General features: G+C 50.9%; 1 protein-coding gene across 1 annotated transcript in view; it reads right to left on the reverse strand.

Moving 5' to 3' along the window:
• LOC144733513 (transcription cofactor vestigial-like protein 2) overlaps positions 1–15245 on the reverse strand; it is a 58598-nt gene that overhangs the window by 12246 nt on the left and 31107 nt on the right. The window contains exon 2 of the mRNA XM_078615444.1: positions 12791–13277. Coding sequence (XP_078471570.1) covers positions 12791–13277 — 487 coding nt within the window. The remainder of the gene's footprint in view (positions 1–12790; positions 13278–15245) is intronic.

A 15245-nucleotide genomic window follows, 5' to 3' on the forward strand; every position in this document is an offset into this window, starting at 1 on the left:
GTGGGTTCAATCCAGACCCTAACGCCGGCTGTATATTTGTACTTCGCGTGTCTCTCTCCCCGTGGTCGCGTAGATTTTTCTCGGGTCCTCCGGATTTCCCCTCCGCATTTAGAATCAACGTGACGCGTTGAGAGTATTTGGCTGCAATAAATTTCCGCAGGATGATAAGCCACTTCGTTGAGTGATCATTTATGACGGCCAGGTCGCTTCTCAAAAAACTATCTAAACAGCTCAGTTTGCTTTACCTGGTTACCTGGTAAAATAAATAAAATTGTTTTAGTTTTAAACCACGCACACGCGGACGAAGTGAGCAGCATCGCACAGAGAGTCACGGAGAGGCCAAATCTTAGATTTGAAGTTTTCGTGACTGCAAGGATGGTTTTTTCGGTAAAGTCACGTAGGTAAAAAATGTAAATAAATTAACTCACGACGTTTTGAAAGCAACACGAGCCTCCGTCATCAGGTGTAACTGCTCCAGTAATATTTTACCTACGTGACTTTACTGAAAAAAACAAATAGCAGGCGAGATCTTGCTTTCAGCTCAAGAAGTCCAGACATTCCGATTGATTTAAAAAAAACCCAGATCCAGGGTCACAATGATCCAAACCCGACGATGCCCAGAAACGCACCCCCCATCGGCACGGTTGGCAACGTACGGTGCGAAAAGAAGATCGACATACATACAACATAGATTTGAAGCTGTCGTGACTGCAAGGATTCATACTATTAGGTTTTTTTGGTAAAGTCACGTAGGTAAGCCCCTCCCCCCTTAACTTGTATTTAAGGGCTGGTCTTTTGGAATTTTCCTCACTTGATGCAGCAATTTTAGCTGTGACGGTCCCACCGAAACGTCGTGATTTATTATTTTATTTCCATTATTACTTTTATTAACTTTTAATTTTATTTTTTACCTACGTGACTTTACCGAAAAAACCTAACAGTATACATACAACAATTATATCCTGTAGCGATGGAGTTTTGTTGTCGTCCAGAGAAATTGTATCCCCATGGGTGGCCTTTTATTCTGGCCAAAATTGCGATTAAATTCCGGTTCTAATCATACGCATCACAATGTGTGCAGGTGGACTTCATGCCAATGTCGAGATCTGCTGCAGCCAAAAAAACCATGGCAGTCCAAGTCGCCGTTCGTCAAGGGCGGACACGCGGCAAAGACGCACAAGATCGCTCGACTTCTGGACGTTAGCCGCGGCCACGAATAGAGTATATATACAAGGACTGTTTACTTGGAATTTCTCTAACTTGATACAGCTATCGTGCTGTGACGGTTCCACCTGAAGACGGAAGCTTGTGTTGCCTCCGAAACGTCGTGATTTTTATTTTATTTTTATTTTACTTTTATTAATTTTAATTTTACCTACGTGACTTTACCGAAAAAACCTATGAATATGAATCCTTGCAGTCACGAAAGCTTCAAATCTAGAACGAATAGAGGTCACAGGTCAGGTCGTCCTGGCATTGTGGCACAGTCCTCGCACTACGGCAGGCACCACCGCTCTTCAACGCCGCCCCCCCCCCCCCCCGACATCTGTTCACTCCGCCGCTCAATCACGCGTTCGATAAATCAGTCAGTTGTTCAATAAATCAGTCAGTGGGGCTCTCTATTTACGCGGACGGCCGACAGACTCGATACAACAGACATCAATTTGAGCGGACGGGTTAGGAATTTGAGAGCGGCCAAGGAAGTCTGCTTGCCCCCCCCCCAACCCCCCCCCCCTCTCTCTCTCCAGAAGAGATGCGCGCCCACCCTGGCGCTTCTTAGGCACTCGCCTTCGCTTTATTTTGACATTTATATGCGTAGATAAGATGTGTTACAAGACAGGCGAGCTCCGTGCGTGCGCGTGCGTGTCTGTGTGCGTGTGTGTGGGGAGCGGTAGTGCAGCGGTTAGAGCGCTGCGCTATGAACCCGGAGACACGGGTTCGATTCCCGCTCACGGCCAACACCAGTGAAGATTATCTGAACCGGTCCTGGGCCTCCCCTAGGTCGACTCAGCCTGAAATGAGTACCTGGTGCGGTGTGTAAATATCGCCACTGGGGAGACAAAGGCGGTCGGGCGTGGTGCTGGCCACCCACCCCCTCGTGTACCGTTCCGGCCTTCATAGGTGCTCGCTAACAGCACTTGCCCCTACAGTCTGTTAAGGCTATACGGGGGATCTTTGTCTTTCATTTTTGTACCACATTTCCGAGGTGCTCGCGAGTAGCACTTGCCTCAACGGTATGTTGAGGCTACACGGGGGAGCTTTGTCTTTGTGTGTGCGAGTTATGGGGATCGGTAGCGTGGCGGTTAACGCGCTGTGCTACGGATCCCGGCGATTCGAAATCGATTCTCGCTCGCGGCGAACACCCTTGACGATTATTCGTCACCGGTCTTGGGCCCCCCCCCCCCACTAGGTCGACTTAGCCACGAGGAAGACAAAGGCGGCCGGGAGTGGTGCTGGCCACCCACCCCCTCGTGTGCCGTGCCGGCCTTCCTAGGTGCTCGCGAACAGAACTTGCCCCAACAGTCTGTTACGAGGCTACACGGGGGGTCTTTATCATTGTATGCGAGTGATGAGGGGGCTCTGTGGCGCAGTGGTTAGCGCACTGCGCTACGAACCCGGCGAGCTGAGTTCGACGATTCCCGCTGACGACAACGGCGATTATCCGAAACCCGCTCCCGGGCCTCCACTAGGTCGACTCGGCCTCAAACGAGTACCACTGCGCGCCTCCCCGCGTCTCGGCGCGTTACGGGCCGCTCGAGGATGGATGGTTGTCTGAGCTTGAAGCGCAAACATTGCCGTGACCGTGAACGCAAATCGGGAGAACGTGACACATTGACAATTGGGCGGGTCACAAGAAACAAACACGTTGGTGAAATTTAGCTGCACATACTGCATTGTCGTGTGTGTGTGTGCTGTATGTTGAACTTCCTTCGCGCCGTACGCAACCAGCCGCGCTAATCGGAGGTGCCGCGGGGGCAAAGGCAACAAACTGAACACCAAAAGCAGCTTTGCGGAAATGCGTTTTCAGTCGAGATGATTTTAAAAGCGCACGGCTCCAGCGGTCTTCTAATGTCGGACGGAAGAACGTTCCAGACGGCCGCGAAAGCAGCGCATCTGAAAGCGCCGCGCGATGCCGTAGTCCACCGTCTCTGTTCGACGGAAAACCAAAAGCTGCTGCGGCTGCTGTGAGGATGATGATAGGAGTTCCCGTGATGATGGTGGTTTACTCTCTCTTAGCGGGGGAGCGGTGGCGCAGCGGTTTGCGCTCTGTGCTAGGAATCCCAACGAACTGACATCGATTCCCGCTCTCCACCAACAACACCCAGTGATGATTATCTGAACCGGTCCCGGGCCTCTCCTAGGTCGACTCAGCATGAAGGCGAGAACCTGGTGCGGTGTGTAAAAAAAAAAAATCAGAACTAGGAAGACAAAGGCGGCCGGGCGTGGTGCTGACCACCCACACCCCGGTCTCAATAGGTGCTGCTCGCTCACAGCACTTACCCCAACAGTCTATTAAGGTTTCATGGGAGTTCTTTGTCTCTTGTGTATATGCGTGTGTCTAAACAAATGTCAACACACTCCTTCGTACGTTCTGTTGAACGTGTGTTTTACTGTATTCCTACACACGTGTAAGCACAACACATCACTCGTGTGTCCGTTGTGCCTGGGTGTGTATACTCTATACATCTTTCCGCGCTTAAAACACAAATAACTTGTAGCGCATGGCGTTGTGTGCATTTGTTTGTGTGTGTGTGTATGTTGGAACACTTTCCCCAACAGTCTGTTAAGGCTACACGGGGGATCTTTGTCGTCGTGTGTGGGGGAGCGGTGGCGCAGTGGTTAGCACCCTGTGCCACGAACCCGCTCACGGCCAACACCAGCGACGATTATCTGAAGCGGTCATGGGGCGTCGCCTGGGTCGACTCAGCCTCAAATGAGGGTCCCTGGTGCGGTGTTTAAACATCGCCACTGGGGAGCCGAATGCGGTCTGGCGAGGTGATGGCCACCCAACCCGCTTGTGGGACGCGACCGCATGATGAACGGCACTTTCCCCAACAGTCCGTCAAGGCTACACGGGTGATCTTTGCCTTTGCTCCTCTGCCCATGTGTATTTATAGGCGCTCACGATTCGCCTTGCCCGGGTCGCGTTTCCCTGTCAAACAAATATCATTACCCCGCGTTCCCACCGCGTCGTTTTCCCCGTGCCAGATATGCGTCCTAACACAACCGCTCACGAAGACAAAGAAGCCCCGTGTAGCCTCAGCAGACTGTTGGGGGCAAGTGCTGTTCGGCCAAGCACCTTTTGAAGGCCGGCACGTGACACTCGCTGGGTTTGGGTGGGCAACGTCACGCGCGCCCGGCCGCATTTGTCTCCCTAGTGGCCATGTTTTACGCATGGCACCAGGTACCCGGTTATGATGTTTACGCAGGTACTGATTTGTTTGTGCAGCTTACTCGTTTAAGGCCGAGATCGCCGTTACTGCTATCAAGCGTGGCCGGGAGTCGAACTCGGGTGGCCGCGTTCGCAGGGGATGTGCGCTAACCACTTGTATTTCTTTTCTATATATATACTTGAATATACCTACTGCACATTCGTTAAACTATACCGCTACACGCACACACGCATACAAAAGCAAAGATCATCCGTATAGCCTTTAACAGACTGTTGGGGCAAGTGCTGTAAGGGTGCACCTATGAAGCTCGGAACGGGACACGGTGGGGGGGTGGGGGGTTGACCAGCACCACGCCCGACCGCCTTTGTCTCCCCAGTGACGATGTTCACATGCACCAAGCACCCGTTAAGGTTGAGTCGATCTAGGGGAGACACGGGACTCGTTCACTGGTGGTAGTCGTGGCCGGGAAGGCAACTCGGGTACGCCCAGAATCATATCGCATTGCGCTAACCACTGCGCCACCGCTCCACCATATGGCTTGCACCATCTTCCAGACATCACCGGGACATCGTCCATCACGATCGGTGGTGCGTTACGAAAGCGTCACGTGCGTTTGGAAGTTACGGGGCGAAAGTTTTGACGACGCGTAGGGTTATAGTCAGCAATGCAACTCGACGCATTCGTCAAACACACCGTGGCCTGAGAAAAAAACGAATACATGTAAAATTTAGATTTAAAGCTTTCGTGACCGCAGGGATTCATCTTCTTGGTTCTTTCGGTAAAGTCACGTAGAAGGGAAATAATAAAATAATAAAAATAAAATATAATAAAATACAATTCTCACGACGTTTTGGCCACAACGCAAGCAGCCGTCCTCAGGTGAAGAACAGGTCTATCGGGGAGACAGCGTCTGAATGGGCACAACCAGGCTTGGCAGCGTATATTTAAGCTGGGTTAGAGGGGGGAAGGGGCGCGTAAAATTGGCGACGGTTCGGGCAATGACCCTCAGCGTCGAACCCGTACACGAGAGCTTGCTTGTGCTGAATCAATGCTGCTGAAATGATGCGCTCCCGGAAGGCCTTGCGTGCAGCTGATGGGCTGCGTGAGACATATTTAGCTTGACCTGTTTTACGTTCACAGACGCACTCGCGAACGGCGCGCATCGCAATGCTCACTCGTTTAATTGTTCTTCCTCAACGTGTTTCGCTCTCCGAATCCGTCGTGCGTTCCCCCCCTTCCCACCACCTCCGCGCGCCTCGAAGATGCAGTTCCATCTGTCGCCGTTGACCCATTACGTCCCACGCGATATTCAGTGTGCCTTAAGCCGCATACACCAGCGAAACGTCGTATTCAAATTGTGAGTCTTCTTGGCTCTTTCGGTAAAGTCACGTAGAATAGAAATAATAAAATAATAAAAATAAAACATAATAAAATAATTCTCACGACGTTTCGGCCACAACGCAAGCAGCAGTCCTCAGGTGAAGAGAGTCTGTCGGGAAGACAGTCATTCAGACAAGAAGATGAATCCCTGCAGTCACGAAAGCTTTAAATCGAAATCAAATTGTGAGTGTTGTGGATTTGCTCTCCAACACACCGGTGGGCTGAAGTAGTAAACTAATTGCCGCGTTGTATTCTTGGTTCTTTCGGTAAAGTCACGTAGAAGGAAAATAATAAAATAATATAAATATAAAACAATAAAATGTCTCTGCAACACAAGCAATCATCATCACCTGATCACCTGATGATGATTGCTTGTGTTGCAGTCGAAACGTCGTGAGAATTTTTTTTGTTTTACATTTATATTATTTTATTATTTCCCTTCTACGTGACTTTACCGAAAGAACCAAGAATATGAATCCCTGCAGTCACGAAAGCTTTAAATCGAAATTTAATTGCCGCGTTGTTTACGTGACAAACCTTACTGGCCGTGTCGGGTGGTGGAGGCATACGGCACATTTATCGTTAGGCGATCTAACCCAAAGACCTTTATTGTGCTCAGTTACTATATTAGTATGAATATTAACATCATAATTGTTTTTTTACCCTTCTATCTGGCAACAAAACTGACACCTTTTTACAAGGAGTCATGTTTGCATAGACCGCAATACCTGCAGTCATAATGCAAACAAAAACATAACTCTGATAATGTGCACTGTCCTTGAAGTTGATTGGTCCACACCCGAGACAGCTTTCCTTAGAGCCTAGTCTCACATGGTGTTGGACCAGATGATGCCAACATCAAGGACAGTGCACATTATCATAGTTATGTTTTCTGTTTGCATTATGACTGCAGGTATTGTGGTCTATGTAAACATGACTCCTCGTAAAAAAAGGTGTCAGTTTTGTTGCCAGATAGAAGGGTAAAAAACCAATTATCATATTTTTACTGGCAAATGAGGTTCCAATGGTGAATATTAAAATCGTTATAACGATTTACTATTAATATTTACTACTCGTTTTCTTTTCTTTTACCCGGTAAGGCCCCACTGAGCCATGTAGATGTTTTTCGGCAGCAATCTGGCTATCACAAACGATGGCTCAAGGCTTATCACTTGGTAATGTATCGTAGCCGAATACTCTGAACGCGTGTTTCTAAATGTGGAGGGGAAAAACCGGAGGACCCGCGACCACGGGCAGAGAGAGAGAGAGACACGCAAACCACAAATATACAGCAGCAGGCGTCAGGGTCGGGATTGATTCCACGACCTCCTGTATACCAGGCGAGGTGGTTAATATCTCCTAGCCACCGTGATGATGATGATGAGAGAGACACGCAAACTCCAAATATACAGCAGCAGGCGTCAGTGTTGGAATCGAACCCACGACCTCCTGTATACCAGGCGAGGTAATTCACATCTCCTAGCCACCGTGATGATGATGATGAGAGAGAGACACGCAAACTCCAAATATACAGCAGCAGGCGTCAGTGTTGGAATCGAACCCACGACCTCCTGTATACCAGGCGAGGTAGTTAACATCTCATAGCCACCGTGACGCCCCTATATATACCGCGTTCGCTAGCTGTGCGATATTCCTTGAGGACCCTGCTGTACTCATTCTCGGTAGTATCGATATTTCTGGTGTTGTTGCTGTTGTGGTTGTTGTTGTACTCAAGCAGCCCCACGGATCCCTCGTGTAAAATATCCGGGCAACAGCTGACTCAACGGGACCGTTATCCGCGTAACAGAGTAAAATAAACGTCGAATGAAAATAAATGAAGCGAATGCATCATGATTTAATAACTATGAGTAACAATCGGCGAATGCTGCCGGAGAGGCAATGACCATTTGGACGACAGTGTGTTAGTATTGAACAACGACGATGATGATTCATTGATAATTTAGTGCGCTTTGCCGGATGGAGATCCTCCCCACGTGTGCCTCAGCAAACGCTGCTTGAGTAAAATCTCCATTCTGCAGTGGTCTAGACATTCTGGGCCTCATCAGCAGTGCAGAGTCGAGCTCGCAATGACGGCTGGGTGAGCAGATGTCATGGTTATGATTGTTGTTCTTACTATGATTGTTGGCGAGCGGGCTCCGCGTTAGATACGGGACTCAAGGTGATGAGTTTGTGGGTGAAGGGGGGGAAGGGGGGGAAGGGAAGAGGGGGGGAGGGAGATCCCCCCACCTCCACTCTCCGCACGTAACCACCGCCCCCCCCCCTCGCCCGCACCAACGAGCAGAATAACTATGACCTCTGAGTGTCGTATTTATTGGAAAAAACATCGGAACATTCCGCGGCTTGATGGACGCAAGGTGCCAGATCCCTCGTGCGCATCGCCAGCGGGCGCAGCGTGCGTGAACACCAACACCATCACCGCCATCACCATCACCACCATCACCACCACCATCACCACCGTTACCACCATCATCACCATCACCACCACCACCATCACCACCACCATCACCACCATCACCACCATCACCACCACCATCACCACCACCATCACCACCATCACCACCACCATCACCACCACCATCACCACCATCACCACCACCACTGTCACCACCATCACCACCACCATCACCACCATCACCACCACCACTGTCACCACCATCACCATCACCACTGTCACCACCATCACCATCACCACTGTCACCACCATCACCACCACCACCATCACCACCATCACCACCACCACCACTATCGCCACCACCACCACCACCATCGCCACCACCACCACCACCACCGCCACCACCACCACCGCCACCACTACCACCGCCATCACCACCGCCACCACCACCTCCGCCACCGCTACCATCACCACCACCACCACCGCCACCACCATCACCGCCACCACCATCACCACCATCACCGCCACCATCACCACCATCACCGCCACCACCGCCGCGCACGTCCGCGATTGCAAGCTATGCAGTGTTCAGCCTGGTTAGTAACCTGGATGGGTGACCGATTGGGGAAACGGCGCCCGTGGTGGCGATTCCGAGACTTGAGCTGCGATTTGTAGATTTAAAAAAAAAACCTCAAATAAATAAAATGTTTTTAATATAAAATCCAACGCGCCAATAATAATAATGATAATTGGGGGCAGCTTGTGAGTAACCCAGAGATTACACATCTACAGTCCAGCCACGATCTATCCACTGCTGGACGAAGGCCCACCGAGGCCCCTAGGAGCAATAGATGATGATGATGATGATTATTGTTGTTGTTGTGCCACTGTAGCGGCACCCTCGTGGCTCCGTCTCCGCAGTGTGGTTCTCCCTCCTTTGGCTGCCGCTCCATGGCGAGGTTCGACGTGGGGGTCAATATGACGTGGGGGTCAATGTGAGGTGGCGGTCAACGTGACGTGGGGTCAATGTGACGTGGGGTTAATGTGAGGTGGGGTCAACGTGACGTGGGGGTCAATGTGACGTGGGGGTCAATGTGAGGTGGGGGTCAATGTGAAGTGGGGTCAATGTGACGTGGGGGTCAACGTGACGTGGGGTCAATGTGACGTGGGGGTCAACGTGACGTGGGGGTCAATGTGACGTGGAGTCAACGTGACGTGGGGGTCAACGTGACGTGGGGGTCAACGTGACGTGGGGGTCAACGTGACGTGGGGGTCAATGTGAGGTGGGGTCAATGTCACGTGGGGTCAACATGACGTGGAGTCAATGTGACGCGGGGTCAACGTGAGGTGGGGGTCAATGTGAGGTGGGGTCAATGTCACGTGGGGTCAACGTGACGTGGGGTCAATGTGACGTGGGGGTTAATGTGAAGTGGGGTCAATGTGACGTGGGGGTCAATGTGACGTGGGGGTCAACGTGACGTGGGGGTCAACGTGACGTGGGGGTCAACGTGACGTTGGGGTCATCGTGACGTTGGGGTCAATGTGGGGGTCAATGTGGGGGTCAATGTGAGGTGGGGTCAATGTGACGTGGGGGTCAACGTGACGTGGGGGTCAACGTGACGTTGGGGTCAATGTGACGTGGGGGTCAATGTGGGGGTCAATGTGAGGTGGGGGTCAACGTGACGTGCCTGAAACCCGCGTGTGCCCTCCAAGCCGCGACTTCCTCCTCCTTCTCCCCGTGCATGAACGACCGTAATCTCAGATTTGTTTCACTTAAATTAACATCATCTAGTTCGCCTTCAAGCCACACTTGTTTTAAATGACAAGCGGAAGAAGAAGTCACGTAATGAGACGAGTGTGTGTGTGTATATAAATGTTGATGGGAGCTTTTTGCGAGTATCAAAAATGATGAAAAATCAAGAATAGGTTTTAGCCATTCTGGCAATAACACAGGAAAGTGGTAAGATGTTCAAACACTACATTGATACCTTTTTCAAGGCATCAAATCTTCATTGACCACACACACTGCTCGTGGCTAAACATACAATACAGTACTAATCACATACCTGCATTTCCCATAAATATGCTAAATTCCTCTTGATATGCATATTCTTTTGTTAAGGCTCCCCCTTTCTTCCCCCCTTCCAACCCAGCTTATATACATGCTCCAAGCACGTGTGCTGTTTCATTCAGACGCTGTCGCCTCGACAGACCTGGTGTTCACCTGAGGACGGCTACTTGCGTTGTGGCCGAAACGTCGTGAGAATTATTTTATAATGTTTTATTTTTTTATTATTTTATTACTTCCCTTCTACGTGACTTTACCGAAAGAACCAAGAAGAAAATAACATGCTCTGAAAATCTACGAGCATCTGTCATTGAAACTGATTGTCCTACACCAGGGGCAGCCTTCCTTCATGGACTTGTTCTCACCATCAGCGTGAGACCAGAGGTCGCAAAAAAGCAGACAGCACCATGACAATGCGAGCATCAGCACACCGATAGCTCGGGTCGAGCAGGTATATGTTTAGCACGCTTTAATATACTCTTTGGGTCTTTCGGAAAAGTCACGTAGATAGAATAAAATTAACCCGTAAAAACAAAGTTTTTCACTATAAATCCTTTATATGCGTGGCATCGGGGCGGCTAGAGTCCTCTCGTCCTCTGGCTTGAGATGGCTGCCACCTATGGGTCAGATGATTGTCTGGCAGCATTAAACAATTGGTAATTAAATATTTTTAAAAATTTCCCTAAACAGTGTAAAATTTAAGAATTTTTTTCACGAAAATGCATTGTCACGCACAACGAGTCTGTGTGCAAAATGTCAGCTCGATTGGATCACGGGAAGTGGGTTAAAAAACGACCGAAAGATTTGCACGGTCCTAAGCAAGCAAGCGAACTTAATATAAAGGATTAAAAAAAAAGTAAAATAATATTATTTTATTAAAAATAATAAAATAAAATTATTCTATTAATAAAAAAATAAAAAGTAAAAATTTCATTATCTTTCTATCTACGTAGATATGTATGTTATATATATACACACTGAAGTATATTATATAAACATTACATTAAGATCTAACGCGACCGGGGAGAATTCCTTTGGGCGCTTCTCGCCTCTCGCACAAAGACAAAGATGCCCCGTACAGCCTCCACAGACTGCTGAGGCAAGTGCCGTTAGCGAGCACGGCACACGAGCAGGGGGTGGGTGACCCCGACCGCCTTTGTCTCCCCGGTGCGAACGTTTCCACTCCGTTGTCCTGCCAGGTGGCTCATTGAATGCTGAGTCGACCTAAGTGAGAGCCCATGGAATCGGTGTCGGAATGTTCGTCGCACCGATGTTGGCCGTGAACCTGAATCCGAACCTCCCCCCCTCTGGGGGCTTCGTCAACGCCCTGGCGCTAACCGTTGCGCCACCGCTCCCCCGGCAGGTGCAGGTAGGGCTTGGCAAGGTAAGGTAATTGTACCCTTTTTACCGGGTAAAAGGGTAAAGGTAAATGTGTCGATATGCCAAGGGGTAAGGGTAAAGGGTAGGGTTAAAGGTAGGCTCGTTGCTTTTTACCTTTTACCTTACCTGCTAAATGGTAAAAGGTAGGGTAGAGTGATTGTATTGTGGTAAGGTAAAGGTAGGGTAAAGGTAGGCTCGTTGTTTTTACACTTTTACCTTACCTTGCCGAGGCCTTCGTGGAGGGGAGCGGTGGGGGCGTTTTGCAAGTGATAGCCGCGTCTGTGGGCCAACCGTGGCTGTGATTGCAATTATTAATTGGTACTAATTTGAAAGGCCACGTGAAGTGTTTCTGGCCGCCGTTTGTCGCGAGAGATTGCGTGACCGCGCGTTCTCGTTACGCGACGCACGTGGGCCAGTGATGTGCAGAGTCGGTAAGCCGTTGGGTTCCCTATTCCCCAACCACCCACACCACGCCCGGCTCTGCTACGTTCACTCAGGGGCTGGGACGGCGTTACCCATTTGCTAGGGCAGCGAACGGATCTCATCGACGATTTGCGCTCACGATTCGTGCACCAATTCTCACCGTCAGCGTGGACGTGGAAGTCCGCACGTGCTTGAGAATCGATTTCTCAAAAGTAAAAACTAAAAAAATGTACGCTCGCCACGTGTCCCCTTTGCAGGCGATTGAACAGATAAACAACAACAACCAACATAACCAACAATTTAACACGTAGCAGGCTTTCCCGACCAATATTATTCATAATATAGGTTTTTGGGTCAGATCGCGTTATTTATAAATGTGTCGTAACCCTCCACCACCCGACACGGCCAATCAGTAAAAAATGTGTCACGTTTTTTCAAAGGACAAAATAATTCACTTCTTTAGCCCACCGGTGTGCTGAAGAGAGAATCAACAGCATTTTAAAATTTGAGTAGTACGACGTTTCGCTGATAATTACAAAATAATATTATTTTATAGTCCAACAATCAACATAACCAACAACAACCAACATAACCAACAACCAACATAACCACCAACAACCACCAACAACCACCAACAACAACCAACAACAACAACCACCAACAACAACCAACAACAACCACCACCCATCAACAACAACCACCAACAACAACCACCACCACCACCCCACGCACCTTTCCATGCGCGCCGCTCACTGCGCTCTGCCTGCTCGGCTCCCGGCGTCGACGCCCGCGTCCCCGTCGCCGCGGGGGGCTGCTGGCTGAGCGCGCGGCTGAAGTGCTCGTCAACCTCGCTGGCGATGTCCCCGCGGAAGTAGGTGAGCAGCAGGCAGCGAGACGTGAGGTACTGCGCCGCGGGCACTCGCTCCTTCTCGTGCCGCTGCTGCTGCTGCTGATGATGATGATGAGACGCGTCTCCCGATGCTGACGAAGCCGCCGCCGCCGTTGTTGTTGCTGTTGTTGTTGTAGCCGCTGCTCCTGTTGTTGTTGTTGCTGTCTCCTCGTCTGTGCCGCCTTCCTCGGGGTCTGCTCGGTCACCGCCGCCTCTCGCCGCGTGCCGGCTGCCCTCGGGCGGCGGGGGCTGCCCTTCGTGCGGGGCGCTGCTGCCCGCGTTGATGCCCTCGAACAAGTCGCTCATCTTGCCCGGGAAGAGCTGCAGCTTCTGTGGTGGTGGTGGTGGCGGTGGTGGTGGAAGTGGAGGTGGTGGAGGTGGTGGTGGTGGTGATGGTGGTGGTGGTGGTGGTGGTGGTGGCGGTGGTGGCGGCGGTGGTGGCGGTGGTGGTGGAGGATGTTCGAGATACATACAGACACAACACACGGACACGTGAGACAAAGACACCCCCCTTACTGCTACAGCCGTAGCAGGCTGTTGGGGCACACACGTGAACACACACACACGTGAACACACACACACGTGGACACACGTGGACACTCACACGTGGACACAACAACCGCCATTCGCCACTAAGTGGCGGTGACGTCACCACGACGCTTGTGCCAGGCCATGTGCACCCTGAGGCCACGTGAAGTGTCGAACGCCCGCTGGCAGGAGGTCACGCGGCAGACCCAGGTGCCACGGGTCGACTGACCGAGATGACCGAGACGAGTGGCTGATGCACCACCTGTGCCCCCTACTGTGCCAACTTGCTGTGCTTTAGCCACACGCACACAAGTGGACACACACAAGTGGACACACACAAGTGGACACACACGTGAACACACACACACGTGGACACACACACACGTGGACACACACACACTTGTGGCTTATCATTTATATTTGGTTAAAAGTACAGATCTGAGAGTGAACACGTTCCGTTCGTGGTGGCTATGCCCGTGGCTGTCTGTAGTGCAGCACTGTGGAGGCAGCAAGCGAGGGATTGGTGGATCACCGCACGGATGATGTGAAACTCCCTTCTGCCCGTGGGCGTCGAGGACGTTGCCACGTTCACCCGGGGCTGGCCAGGGGGTAGCGGTGCAGCGAGTGAGCTAATCGCCCTCTTGTTTCCATCTGTACGGGGATAGAGCGTTGCTCCCTCGTGCAAGGCGTGGGGGATTCTCCGGGTGCTCCGGTTTCCTCCTCGCACGTGAAACCGAACCTTCATCGATTCATTATATCTTGACTGTAAGCTTTCGTGACTGCAGGAATACATATTCTATGGGTCTTTCGGTTAAAGCCAAAGACCCATAGAATATAATTAATTCTAATTAAATAAGTATTTGATTATGGAATTCGTGACCAAACATTTGCGACGTAGCAACACCCTCCTTCAAATGAAGTCTTGAGACTCGGTGATGCTTTCCCGGACGAAGGGCAACGGGTGGTATTCGTTACGTAGTGTGGGTGAAAGAAGGCGGATTGACGTGACTCTAGATGGAATGTTATCGTTTGGACGATGTGGAGTGGCCGGTTCTCTCATACACGGGGTGGTGCACTGCTCGCTGCGAGAGTGATCCGCTGCCGGATCGTTCGAGGTGGTGGTGACGGCCTCAGCGTTTTGGGGGAGGAGGCTTCCATCGAGCAGTGGATTGACCATGGCTGCTGCTGACTATGATGATGACGATTGAAAGGTACGATTTGGACACGTGTGCAGGATTGACGTTTTTAAAGCGTGTTCTTCGGAAAAATGGAAGGAGGCAGGCGGCGAGAGAGGAAGGGCTCACGGAGAACGTCTCGACCAAGACGACATCATGAAGAGATCGGTGCCACGAAGATGTGCGGCCACTGCTGTAGCCGTATCGGAACCAAGGCAGAGGAAAGTGAAAACTCATGACGAAATGTGCAGGGGACACCTACGGTGGCTATCTGCCCATGGCTCGTGGTGATGATGATGATGATCAGCAACCACATCGTCCAGCAAAGTGTTTGTTGTTCAACCTGGAAGGATCTCCTAACCAAGGCAAAGATCCCCCGTATAGCCTGAACAGACTGTTGGGGCAAGTGCACTTAGGGAGCACCTATGAAGGCCGGAACGGCACGCGAGGGGGTGGGTGACCAACACCACGCCCGGCCGCCTTTCTCTCCCCAGTGGCGATGCTTACACACCGCACTAGGTACTCATTTGAGGCTGAGTCGACCTAGGGGAGGCCCAGGACCGGTTCAGATAATCGTCACCGTTGTTGGCCGTGA

Source organism: Lampetra planeri, chromosome 47, assembly GCF_965212315.1.
Source record: "Lampetra planeri chromosome 47, kcLamPlan1.2.h2, whole genome shotgun sequence".
Lineage (NCBI taxonomy): Eukaryota > Metazoa > Chordata > Hyperoartia > Petromyzontiformes > Petromyzontidae > Lampetra > Lampetra planeri.